This window comes from Ctenopharyngodon idella, chromosome 4, assembly GCF_019924925.1.
Source record: "Ctenopharyngodon idella isolate HZGC_01 chromosome 4, HZGC01, whole genome shotgun sequence".
NCBI classification, from domain to species: Eukaryota; Metazoa; Chordata; class Actinopteri; order Cypriniformes; family Xenocyprididae; genus Ctenopharyngodon; species Ctenopharyngodon idella.
In genome coordinates this window covers 28,593,316-28,606,891 of record NC_067223.1, presented here as the reverse complement: position 1 = coordinate 28,606,891, position 13,576 = coordinate 28,593,316, and the positions used below count along the sequence as shown (strand labels likewise).

At 37.0% G+C, this 13,576-nt stretch overlaps 1 protein-coding gene across 2 annotated transcripts in view; it reads left to right on the top strand.

The window, feature by feature from the left end:
- phf21b (PHD finger protein 21B) overlaps positions 1-2,613 on the top strand; it is a 53,039-nt gene extending 50,426 nt beyond the window's left edge. The window contains exon 13 of one of the 2 annotated variants that reach the window (XM_051891032.1): positions 605-2,613. In XM_051891032.1, coding sequence (XP_051746992.1) covers positions 605-868 — 264 coding nt within the window. In that variant the 3' untranslated portion in view covers positions 869-2,613. The remainder of the gene's footprint in view (positions 1-604) is intronic. The other variant, XM_051891031.1, reaches the window with a different exon arrangement.
- Positions 2,614-13,576: the final 10,963 nt, after the last annotated feature.

Genomic DNA, 13,576 nt, shown 5'->3' with positions numbered 1-13,576 from the left:
CCGCCATTCACAAATCCTCTCCCGTGACCTCATGGGATAGTAAAGAATCCATTGCATACACACTTCATAATCTCACCGGAAGTAGCAGGTCATCCGGGTACTTTTGGCCTATTGCTTTATGAATACTATGAATTCTGACATGCTATTTTTGCCACATAATGTTTTTCACCTACTATATAGAAATCCTATGGAAGCAGGTATATTTGGACACAGCGTAACTTTTTTTTCTTTTCACAAAAGGATGATGTCATCATTATGAGAGTATTTTTATACTATATATTTTTTACTTTTATAAGGGCAATATATGATAACAGGGTTGATACATAACCTGAGGACACAACAAAGTCTTTTTAATAATTCATTTTTAAATCAAGCCACTCAAAAAAGATGAACATAGAAGAACATTATCTTAACTTACTTACTTATTCATCTCAGGTTAAAAGTTTGCAATTTCTGTACCACAAGCATCACTAAAGAGAACGACAAAAAAATGGATCAAACAGATAGTCCTGCCCCAAACTCGCACCATTGGTTGAACTACTGTTACTGTGTCAGACGTTTACGGCAAAATCTAAGTGAATGATTTTAAATTTGTTCTCAACAGAAATGCATTGAGCAGAAGGAGCGACTTTTGGGTCAGCAGCGAGACACTCAAGCATCCCTGGAGCGTCTCAAGACTCTGATTCGACTCATCCAGCGCGACCAGATGATTCAAGTTACTATGACGGCCACCACCACCACCGGAGCATCGCTGCTCTCACTGCCGTGGATCAAAGCCGCAGGCAGCAGCACCAGCACCACAGCGCCCACAGCTGGCCCCTCCGCAGTACTGCACAAAAGCGTGCTTCAGCCGCAAGGAAACAACTGACCCCGAACCCACACAAACACACAGAACAGCTCCGTACAAGATCGCCAGACGGTGATATCCAACCAATGTGCATTTTCTTCTGGTAATGTCTTACCATAAAATAATGGGAGAATTTGAAGGAAAAAAATAATAATAATTGAAAAAAAGAAATAAGCGTCACTCGATTCATAAGTATTTTTTAAAGCCAACACACACAGTGCTCACAAGATTTTTTTTATTCACTGTTTTTTATTGTATAATTTTTCTTGGCCTTAATGTATTTATGACTAGATTACAATGCTGTTGCAGATATATGAAATAAGTATTCTACATAGAAACATTTCTTTTTATGCTTTGCGTTTTTTATTGGGGTTTGGCGTGTGCGTTTCGGGGGGAATAATCGTTCGCATTTCGTTATTGAGATGGTTAGCATAGTTATAGTTGAAGACAAGCGACATATGAAATGGAGAGCACTGTACGTTGATGTATCCGAATAGATGCTCCTTTGCATTTTCCGATGAACAATGTTTGCCATATTAATTCAGGTTAAAGCGAGACAGGGAAATGTTTTCATTTTGTGTGTAATTGCGAGCGTGCAAACATAAAAAACAAACAAACAGCAACAACAAAAAATAATTTTTCAGTATTAATAGAGATAAAAGAACAAAGTATTTAAGATAACAACAGAATTTAGCCTTTTTAGTGACGAATTTAGTATTTTCATGCTGATGCCTGTTAATAATTTCAAACAAGTATTGGAGAGAGGGATCGTTGTACATATATGATTTTTTTATTTTATTTTATTTTTGGCTGTCCCTACAACAGAAACGAAAAGGCCATTTGATTTCTTTGAGTGCCTGATCCCGGAATCCAAAAGCGTTTATTTTGTCTCCCCACCATATAAAATATGCCAAAAACCCTGAGTGTTTTTGTACCGTTAACTGTATAATGTTTTCATCTCATCTTGCTCTCTTGTCTGTTTTTACTTTTCACTGAAGTGTTGTATGTTTTCATTTAGTTGTCTCACTCGAAGGATACCACAAGTTGCATTATTTTAATTTTTATTATTGTTATTATTTTAAATTATTAGAAGTGAACACTGCCTGATGAATAAAAGTAAAGAATTCATATCTAAAACACTCAATGGAAAAAAAAATTTGGATGGTACTATTTTGGAGGGAAAGTTTAGCATGTTCATTCGAATGGTTTGTCTTCCGAAAACAGAAGCCACATCATTAACACGTCGCAAAATAACCAGTCGCACACAGTTAACGACAGCACTATCATTCTCAACAAAGGAGATTTCAGTAAAAAAAAAACTCATTTATTGTTAAATAATGAATAACATCATCTATGTGTACCTTCAAGGGCTAACAAACGTATTTAATCACCGTTTTCTTCAGTTTAAAAGGAATATCTACTGAATTCATATGCAGCTAAATTATGGTGTTACATTTGGTAGTGTCTGTACATTGTCTTTTGTGTAACATTTTCTATGAAGTCTGTATATTTAGTGTAATATTGTGTGGTAACACTACAGTTCAGCTCTATAAGTTAACATATGCTATTGCATTAATATTTATAAATTTACAATTAATTGTATTTTTACAGCATTTATTAATCAATTGTTAGTTCATATTAGTTCCTACTATCTGGAATTAAACAAATTTGTTGACTTTAAGGGTTAATTCACCCAAAAATGAAAATTCTGTCATTAATTACTCACCCTCATGTTGTTCCACACCCGTAAGACCTTTGTTCATCTTCGGAACACAAATTAAGATATTTTTGATAAAATCCGATGGCTCAGTGAGGCCTCCATTGACAGCAAGATAATGAACACTTCCAGATGTCCAGAAAGCTGCTAAAGACATATTTAAAACAGTTCATGTGACTACAGTGGTTCAGCCTTAATGTTATGAAGTGAAGAGAATACATTTTGTGCACCAAAAAAAAAACAAAATAACGGCTTTATTCAACAATATCTAGTGATGGGCGATTTCAAAACATGAAGCTTCGAAGCTTTACGAATCTTTTGTTTCGAATCAGTGGTTCGGAGCGTGTATCAAACTGCCAAAGTCACGCCCCCCAGTGGTGAACCATTGAAATTTCGAAACACTTATGACGTAACGAAGCCTTGTTTACTGAAATCACATGACTTTGGCAGTTTGTTTCACGCTCCGAACCACTGATTCGAAACAAAAGATTCGTAAAGCTTCGAAGCTTCATGTTTTGAAATCACCCATGACTAGATATTGTTGAATAAAGTTGTTATTTTGTTTTTTTGGCGCACAAAAAGTATTCTTGTCACTTCATAACATTAAGGTTGAACCACTGTAGTCACATGAACTGTTTTAAATATGTCTTTAGTAGCTTTCTGGGCATCTGAAAGTGTTAATTATCTTACTGTCAATGGAGGCCTCACTGAGCCATCAGATTTTATCAAAAATATCTTAATTTGTGTTCTGAAGATGAACGAAGATCTTACGGGTGTGGAACAACATGAGGGTGAGTAATTAATGACAGAATTTTCATTTTTGGGTGAACTTACTCTTTACCTATAGCTTTTTTGTGTTGCAATAATAGATTAAATTAAGTTATATGTATGTAGAAATTAAATTCAACCAAGATTTATTAATGTTGTAAAAATGTTCATTCATGTTAACTAATGTTAATATGTACAGCTTTACTGTAACGTGTTACTTATACATTATAAAAGTATTATTGACAAATTATTGTTTCCACAGTTATAACAAATTCTAATACTTATTAATGGTCACATGTACAATGCATTAAAATGAGATCATCACAAAAATTATGTTAAACTATAACCATAAATAGGTATGTATTGTATATATGTATACAGACGTCATAAAAAGTGCTGTTTATTTTTGTTTTCTTGACCAACTTTAAATCTCATCCCACAGAATGTCTCATTCAGGTCCTGTATTATCATATTTAGAATGTAATTGAATGCATATCATCTGTTGGATTGTTTCGTAACAGTCACTCCTGTTGAGTACAGACTGTATCATCCGTAACTAGACTAAATTATTTTCTTGTTTTCCAGTAAAAAAGGTAAATGTCTCTAATTTACTTTATACCTGTTTTCAGAGAATCATTTCTAAAGGAAAAAAGTAAAGTAAATTAGTCTGTTGAGATGTTTTTATTGGAAAACAAGATGATGCTGATTGAGAAAATGACAGCATATGGCAGGGCAGTGGGATGTGATATTAATATCAGCCCTTTCCATGAATACTAGAATTGTTTAAATGAAACTATATCAGTGCTCTGTTCTTCATATCACTTCCGTCTACATTGCGACACGTCCCTGATTTCTGTTGACCCGTAGTGGCCCATGATCCTCAGATATCTTCAGATATCCTCTCCGGGAGAAACTGTGCAGTGCTTATACAGATCTATTTTACTACACTCAACACTACGTTGAACAAAAAAACAAATTATATTCTTTTATCAATGAACAAATGAGGGATGACAAAAAATGACATTTTTTTTATTGTTTGCTAATTATGCATTTTGACTTGGCTTGCGATATGTGATGTGTCCATTTGCAATGGAGAAGGAAGCAAAGCGAAGGAGATAAGACAACACAGAGGTGTTTTGCTAGATGTCTTTGGACTGTGTTTTTCTTTGTCATTTTGAAGGGGACTGTCCAGTGGATAGTACATATAGAAGAGTGTTTGTCTTACATATGCCAATGTAGTTTTTACATCATCTTATGATCTATTAAAGTTGATTGATGGAAGTTCATCAATTGTAAAGAGTTGTCTCACTTTTTGTGCTTTGAGGAGTTTTGGAAAAATAAGGTACGATATTAAATATGTGTTAATGGTTAAGTCGGTAACAACCATATTTCAATGGTCCGCTTCAGAGATTCTACTAACTATAAGTAACTTTGCAACTACATGTCAACTAACTCTCATTAGAGTATTAGTAGACTGTCTGCTTAAATTGATAGTTCACCCAAAAATGAAAATGTGCTTTTAATTTACTCACCCTCAGGCCATCCAAGATGTAGGTGTCTTTTTTCTTCTTCAGTAGAACAGTAAAGAACATTTTTAGCTGAAACCGTGGACCTCTGTGATTCATATAATGGAAGTCAATGGGTACCGTCACTTCGAGATTCAAAAAAAACATATGCAGACAAAACAAAATTAATACCTGCGGCCCCTGAAAATACATTGAGGTCTTAAGAAGCGAAACGATCTATGAAAGAAACTGAACATTATTTACAGCATTAAGGATTAGTTCACTTCAGAATTAAAATTTCCTGATAATTTACTCACCCCCATGTCATCCAAGATGTTTATGTTCTCCTTTCTTCAGTCGAAAATAAATTAAGGTTTTTGAGGAAAACATTTCAGGATTTTTCTTTATATAGTGGACTTCAATGGGGACCAACGGGTTGAAGGTCCAAATTGCAGTTTCAGTGCAGTTTTATAGGGCTCTACATGATCCCAGACGAGGAATAAGGGTCTTGTCTAGTGAAACGATTGGCCATTTTCTAAAAAAATAAATAAAAATGATACACTTTTTAACTACAAATGCTCGTCTTGCACTGCTCTGCGATCCGCCACGCGTTACGTAATCACATTGGAAAGATCACGCGTGAAGTAGGAGTAAGTACGAGCAAGTGTCTACAAAGCGAATGTGCAAAGTCAAACGGCCTTTACAAAAAAAGGTAAAACGATGTCGGACGATTTTGAAGTTGGAGATGGAGTTTTTCGCCATACCGCGGTACTTCCACCTACGTCACGTGCAGTGTTGGGTAAGTTACTTCAAAAAAGTAATTAATTACTAATTACATCATCAATGTTGTATTTAAAAACTTTTCTAATTACTCTGTCTGAAAAGTAATTTAATTACTCAATAAGTAACTTACTAATTACTTATTAAAATCCCTATAAACCTTGACAGGATAGACAATAGAAAGGAAACTCTTTTAATAATTTAGTCAAACATGGAATAGTTTAGCCTTTTATAGCTTTTTAAAACATTTTAACTTTATTAAAACATACACTACTTTTATTTACTTTATAATACTTAAATTTTTTTAACAAATAGGGATGTCACTATACCAAAAATCTAGTAGTCGGTACCGATACCACCAAAGGTGCACAATACTCGATACCAAGATAAAAATACAAATAAAACAATGCTATATATTTTTTTGCAGGTAGGTCTAATAGTACTAAGTAAAAATACCACAGAAATCGAATAATCAAATATAAAATAACTCTGCATAGTCATAACTGTATAAATTAAATATAGATTAATCCTTATTAAAGCTTTTCTTTTGTTGTTTGATTATCATTTATAATACAGACAGCCAATAGTAGACAGTAGCATGTTTTAAAGGCTGCTGTCACTAAGACCTAATGGACGGAGACAATATGCTGTTACACATGCTGTTCACATTCACATAACCAACGCCAATATACACCAAGACGGGCATTTTGACATAACTGTGTATGTATTTGAACGTTTATGTGTAATAAACCGCGAAAATTTGACACTCGCGAGAGGCGGCTATGTGTGTGCGCTTTGGTTAAGGGCGCACTGACTAAACACCGTCTCAGAGAGAGCGCGCAGTTTTTTTCCCTAGGACATATATATAGCTTACATTTTACCGTAATGTTCTTGCCTACCTGTGTCAAAAAAGTGAAGTAATTGGAATATTTCCATTTTGCAAAACATCTTCAGACAGCGACTACGCAGCCAACTGGTGCGAAGTTGCGAACTCACGCGCAACTGCACTACAGCTAACGATTTTAAAGAGGCAGCGTTCACTTTTACCTTTAGACGACAAATTTAGATTTTAAATTCAACATTGATTTAAACAGAACTGTTGAACTAATTTACAGTATGTAACGCAAGTACATTATAAGTAACTGTAATTAAATTACCTAAAAATGAACAGTAATCCCTTACTTTACTTTTTCAGTGGATAAGTAATTTAATTACATTAACGCGTTACTTAGTAACCCGTTACACCCAACACTGGTCACGTGTGACCTTTCCAACGTGATTACATAATGCATGGCGCATTGCAGAGCTAGTGCAATAAGCATTTGTGGTTTAAGTATATTTGTTTTTGTTTTTTTAGAAAATGGCTGATTGTTTCACTAGACAAGACCCTTATTCCTCGTCTGGGATGGTGTAGAGCCCTTTGAAGCTGCACTGAAACTGCAATTTGGACTTTGTTAAAGTCCACTATATGGAGAAAAATCCTGGAATATTTTCCTCTAAAACCTTAATTTTTTAATTTCGACATTAGAAAGAAGACATAAACATCTTAGATGACATGGGGGTGAGTAAATTATCAGGAAATTTTAATTCTGAAGTGAACTAATCCTTCATTACCTGTAATCCACACACTTGGCAAACGGTTTACGACAGAATGGAGCGTGAGCTTCATGTCGCATAATGACGTATGCGCGGGAGTGACCTCACATGTGAGCTGACTCTTTGTTTGTTTACTACAGAGAGGGAAGTGTTGTATTGTTCATCAAAGTGGTACTTGTGCTTATCCTGGATGCCGCAACCTATATAAAAAATTAAGATTACGTTCGCTTGCACGATCTCAGTCGAGAAGATTGAGTGACGGCACCCATTATATGAATCACCATGGACCACGGTTTCAGCTAAAAATCTTCTTTACAGTTCTGCTGAAGAAAAAAAGTCACCTACATCTTGAATGGTCTGAGGGTGAGTAAATTAACAGCAAATTTTAATTTTTGAGTGAACTGTCTCTTTAACATCTTTATTTTGGTGTTCCCCCATCAGACATTCTACTGACTATAAAGTTACTTTACAAGTACGTCAACTTATTCTACTAATCTGAACACCTAACTCTAACATAACATAACATAACGTAACATAACATAACATAACATAACATAACATAACATAACATAACAGTCTACTACTGGTAGTTGACATGTATTTGCAAAGTTACTTGTAGCTAGTAAAGTGTCTGAAGTGGACCACTGAAATAAAGTGTAACCGTTAAGTACTATTACTGTTGATCATCATGGGTTTAGTGATTTGAACAAATCATGTAGTGTTGCCAAGTCTGTGGTTTTCCTGCAGAGTTGGGCTACTTTTACACTATTGCCGTGGGTAGTTTTTGTAGTCCGTGGGTTGAAGCAAAACCCAACCCCCATACCTCCGGAACGCAATTTTTATCCCGCGGAACGCAATTGGTTTAATTTTGATTAACAATTGGGCGGGTTTTGTTGTGCAGACCAGACCATCGTAGAAACCACACTGCAATGTGCTATAAACCAAACAGAAAACACAAAAATGTGTGATTTTACCAAATGCAAAACAAAAACCAACATTATTTCTTGGCTCTTTGAAACTATTTAATTTTTTTTCGCGAATTGGTAGCAAATTTGTATAATCTCATTTGTACGTTTTCATACGATCTGCTTACGCCCCAGTGAGTTATGTTTAGGGATGGGGTTTCTGCATATAAACATGCTAACGTAGCAACTGCTATTAAATCCTTGGCAGCCACATGACAACACCCTGACAGGAACTCACATTACACTAGCAACCACAGAGCAATGCCCTGTCAACCACCCACAACAACACAGTAACAACTGCAAAACAACATATAAAAACACTATGAAGACCTTGAGAAGAGATTTGCTTTGAAGTGGAATGTAAAATAAGGTAAAAAGTTTGAAACAATCTGTACTGTATAAGTGCGTGACTTGACAACTATATAGTTAGTAGGTGAAAAACAATAGGTGAAAAGAGTAGTATGTCTGAAATCATGATTCATAAACAAAAGGTACTACTTCCGGCGAGATTCTGAAGTGCGCATCCAATGGACACTTTGCTATGCCGTGAGGCCACGGCAGAGGAGTTGTGAAGCAACGCAGCTGATGCTAGTAGGTCACATGACCATGACAACATGACATTACATTCACACTATATAGAACTTACTTTTTTTAACAATTACAAAATAATTGCTAATTCAAAAGAAGTACCTACTCAGAGGGTATGCAATTTCAGACACAGCCAGTGTCCATCACATCTGACTTTTGACCCTCAGTCACTGTAAAAGGCAGTGCTTGCTTGATTTACACCAAATAATGAACCAAACCATAGAGTTATTAAAGTGACCATTAAATCAAAATTGACAATAATTTTTAAAGAATATTGCAGTATTTATTATAAATCTTTAATTCATGAACATCTTTTTTTTTTTTTTTTCATGTGTTCTCAAAACTTTCCCTCCCTCCTGCAGTGACATCTTTTCTCTTCTCTGATGATGTGTTTACTGGCGTGAGGGCGGGACAACCTGTCACTCACATGACATCACAGCAATAGCAAACCACAACCATCAAATCAAGTCCCGCCCTACATTTATTCTTGTTCGAGAAGCTGTTTCACTCTCAGGTATACATTACAACACTACTCAATACTATTGCGATTCGCGTGAATGTGAAAGCAACTCGGGCTCGAGTGCGCATTTGTTCAGGAAGTAAAATAACATGCGGGTGTGTTTTAGCCGATGGCAACTTCATTTGTTAAATAAAACATACGTAGGGATGACAATGGTGATGATTTATCTGGAATACAAGCGAGAGTGAGGTGTAATCGCGCATAGTGAATACAGTCTGAGCGGCAAATGAATGGCTCGCAATCCGCTGTATCCTCAAAAGAGTTAACTTGCAAGAAGCAGAAAGCTGCCTTCTTGCAACGCACATACACTGGCAAAAAAAATTAAAGGAATACTTTTTAATTAGAGAATAGCATCAAGTCAGTTAAACTCCTGGGAAATTGATCTGGTCAGTTGAGTAGCAGAGGGGGTTGTTAATCAGTTTCAGCTGCTTTGGTGTTAATGAAATTAACAACAGGTGCACTAGATGGTCAACAATGAGGCGACGCCCAAAACAGGAATTGTTTTACAGGTGGAGGCCACTGACATTTTTTTCCCTACTCTTCTTTTCTGACTGTTTTTCACTAGTTTTGCATTTGGCTAGGGTCAGTGTTACTACTGGTAGCATGAGGCGATACCTGGATCCTACAGAGGTTGCAGAGGCAGTCCAACTCCTCCAGGATGGCACATCAATATGTGCCATTGCCAGAAGGTTTGCCGTGTCTCCCAGCACAGTCTCAAGAGCATGGAGGAGATTCCAGGAGACAGGCAGTTACTCTAGGAGAGCTGGACAGGTCCGTAGAAGGTCCTTAACCCATCAGCAGGACCGGTATCTGCTCCTTTGTGCAAGGAGGAACAGGATGAGCACTGCCAGAGCTCTACAAAATGACCTCTAGTAGGCCACTGGTGTGAATGTCTCTGACCAAACAATCAAAAACAGACTTCATGAGGGTGGCCTGAGGGCCCGACGTCCTCTAGCGGGCCCTGTGCTCAGTGCCCAGCACCGTGGAGCTCGATTGGCATTTGCCATTGAACACCAGAATAGGCAGGTCCGCCACTGGTGCCCTGTGCTTTTCAGATGAGAGCAGGTTCACCCTGAGCACGTGACAAGACGTGAAAGGGTCTGGAGAAGCCGTGGAGAACGTTATGCTGCCTGTAACATCGTTCAGCATGACCGGTTTGGTGGTGGGTCAGTGATGGTCTGGGGAGGCATATCCATGGAGGGACGCACAGACCTCTACAGGCTAGACGATGGCACCCTGGCTGCCATTAGGTATCGGGATGAAATCCTTGGACCCATTGTCAGACCTTACGCTGGTGCAGTGGGTCCTGGGTTCCTCCTGGTGCACGACAATGCCTGGCCTTATGTGGCGAGAGTATGCAGGCAGTTCCTGGAGGATGAAGGAATTGATACCATTGAATGGCCCCCACGCTCGCCTGACCTAAATCCAATAGAACACCTCTGAGACATTATGTTTCGGTCCACTCGATGCCGCCAGGATGCACCTCAGACTGTCCAGGAGCTCAGTGATGCCCTGGTCCCTGTCTGGGAGGAAATACTTCAGGACACCATCCATCGTCTCATTAGGAGCATGCTCCGACATTGTCAGGCATGTATGCAAGCATGTGGGGGCCATACAAACTACTGAGTACCATTTTAAGTTGCTGCAATGAAATTTCAGCAAAATGGACTAGCCTGCTGCATCATTTTTTCACTTTGATTTTCAGGGTGTCTTTGAATTCAGTCCACTGTAGGTTGATAATTTTCGTTTCCATCAAACGATGTGGCATCCTTTCATTCCTAACACATTACCCAGTCCATATCAGTATAGATATCCAGCATGATATTTTTCCCCATTTTCAAAGTGTTCTTTTAATTTTTTTGAGCAGTGTACATTAGACGCAAGTGTTGTTCACTTAAAAAATAACAATATCTTGACCCGGGTGCGCCTGGAACCAGCGTAGGCTACTCAACATTCAGGACCCCTCAGTGAAAGCCCCCTATGAGCTGCTGCTTTGTTTGGATTCTAGATCTCCACATTCACATTCTCTCAGCCAACTTCATGCGGTCAGATGTTTTTAAAACTTTATTAAAGGAAGAATCTGTATGATGAGCATTTTATGACTCTGATCCAACATTTAAAAAACATTTTAAAATATTTAAAATTCACACATTTGAAAATAAACAAAAATCTGCTGCTGATACTGGCACTTCATCTCTTTGGAGAGTACGACATCTGCTGGCTGAGAAACAAACTGAGCCTAACACGCTCCATTGACGTAGCTAAGGAATTATTCATCAGGAACTACTTTCGTTGGAGAGAAAAAAATATATAAACTATATATAACTATAGAAACTAACTAGTGGCCAATTTTCTGAAATGTAATTTACTCAATATTAATTAGGCCTACTTGTTTATTGTTTTAAAATAAGTCATTTGAAACATTTGTTAATTTAGTTGTCATAGCAAAAAATGTATAATTATCCACTACTGGGGTAAGAATGTCAATCAATCAATCAATCAATCAATCAATCAATCACCAATCAATCAATCAATCAATCAATCAATCAATCAATCAATCAATCAGCCAGCAGATGTCAATCAATCAATCAATCAATCAGCCAGCGATGCCAATCAATCAATCAATCAATCAATCAATCAATCAATCAATCGCTTTTAGTTTAGTCTCCCAGCAACACCCGAGCACTCCCCCTCCATGGCCGGATGGTGACTGATGCCACATCCCCCTCTCACAGCCAATCACATCACACAAGAGCGTGTGACCCTCAAATTTGGCTGTTGTGATGTTGATCAGCTTCATTTGGCTTCCGAATGTTTCCAAATGCTGCTCCAAACGCTTTAATCCAGAGCTGAAAAACTGCTCCAGGTTTTCTGGTACAACAGCTGCAGTTAATGGCACTGAAGCTCACATAAGCCCTTGGTTTTGTTCCATTGGTGATGTTCAAAATGGCTTTAAATCAGGAACTATAACAAATGTGTGACAAGCAAAAAACATTTTTGATTGCAAATTACTCTTTAATAAAGGCAAGAGGCAAAAAAGCACAACTTTAAAGCATAATTTTAAAACTATTTACAAACATTGCCATAGCCAAGACTTATTAATTTTAATCATATAATTGCACTATTATTGCAAACAGTCATGTGCCCTTAGTTTGTTACTGTTACTGTTTGTTATCTCTGAATTGTAACATTATTTTAATGCCAGTTAAGCACATTTCTCCCCAAAGGTCTCATTACCATCCTGACAAATGTATAGCAATTCTCATTACTGTAATACTGTTAAGTATATTCATATACAATATATCTCAGTATTCCTTCCAAGACTGATGTTTCACCAGTATCAGTACAGCACTCTTTGTATTACTCTGCTTGTCTTAGGGGATGTTTACACGACACCGTTTTCAACTAAAAATGGAAAAACTTGGTCCCACTTTATGGTCTTAACTACTGTGTACTTACAATATGAAAACAATAAGTACATTGTACTTATTTTTTTTTTTTTTGATGTATTGCAAAACACTTGTGCTGCTCTTGAGGTGGGAAACGGGTAAAGTTAGGGACAGGTTTGTTCGGAAGCCTTCACTGCGTCACCTGCGTAAGGATAATGACAGGGAAAAGAAGAGATTGTTGAATAAAGTCGTTATTTTCGTTTTGTTTTTGCACACAAAAAGTATTGTCGTCGCTTCATAAAATTAAGGTTGAACCACTGCAGTCACGTGGACTATTTTAACAATGTCTTTAGTACCTTTCTGGACCTTGAAAGTGTTGGTTAAGTTGCTGTCTATTGAGAAGTCAGACAGCTGTCGGATTTCATCAAAAATATCTTAATTTGTGTTCCAAAGATGAACGAAGGTCTTACAGGTGTGGAACGACATGAGGGATTTCACAAACTTTCAAGCAGTACTGTATGCTGTATATGCATATATGTTTATTTAATGATAAAACACCTTATTACAAGGTAGATACTGTATTAGCCAACCCTCATGTGAATAATAAAGTGAAATGTCGATACATTCTGTCTATGAAAATAAGATTCTTTTTGCATTACAGTAATGATAATTTAATAAAAATAAAATGTGCTTTCATTTGAAAGCTTTACTCTAAAAAATAAAATAAAACAAAATGGAAGAATTAAACGAAAAAGCTGAAGAATTTTAAGTGAATGGAAAAGCATCAGGTTTCATTTTCGTGCAGTGTTGCTCATGTAAACAGAATCAGTTATTATTAGTGACACAGATCTTGCACGACTCGGATATGAATAATCAAGTTATAATAAGCACAGACACAGGG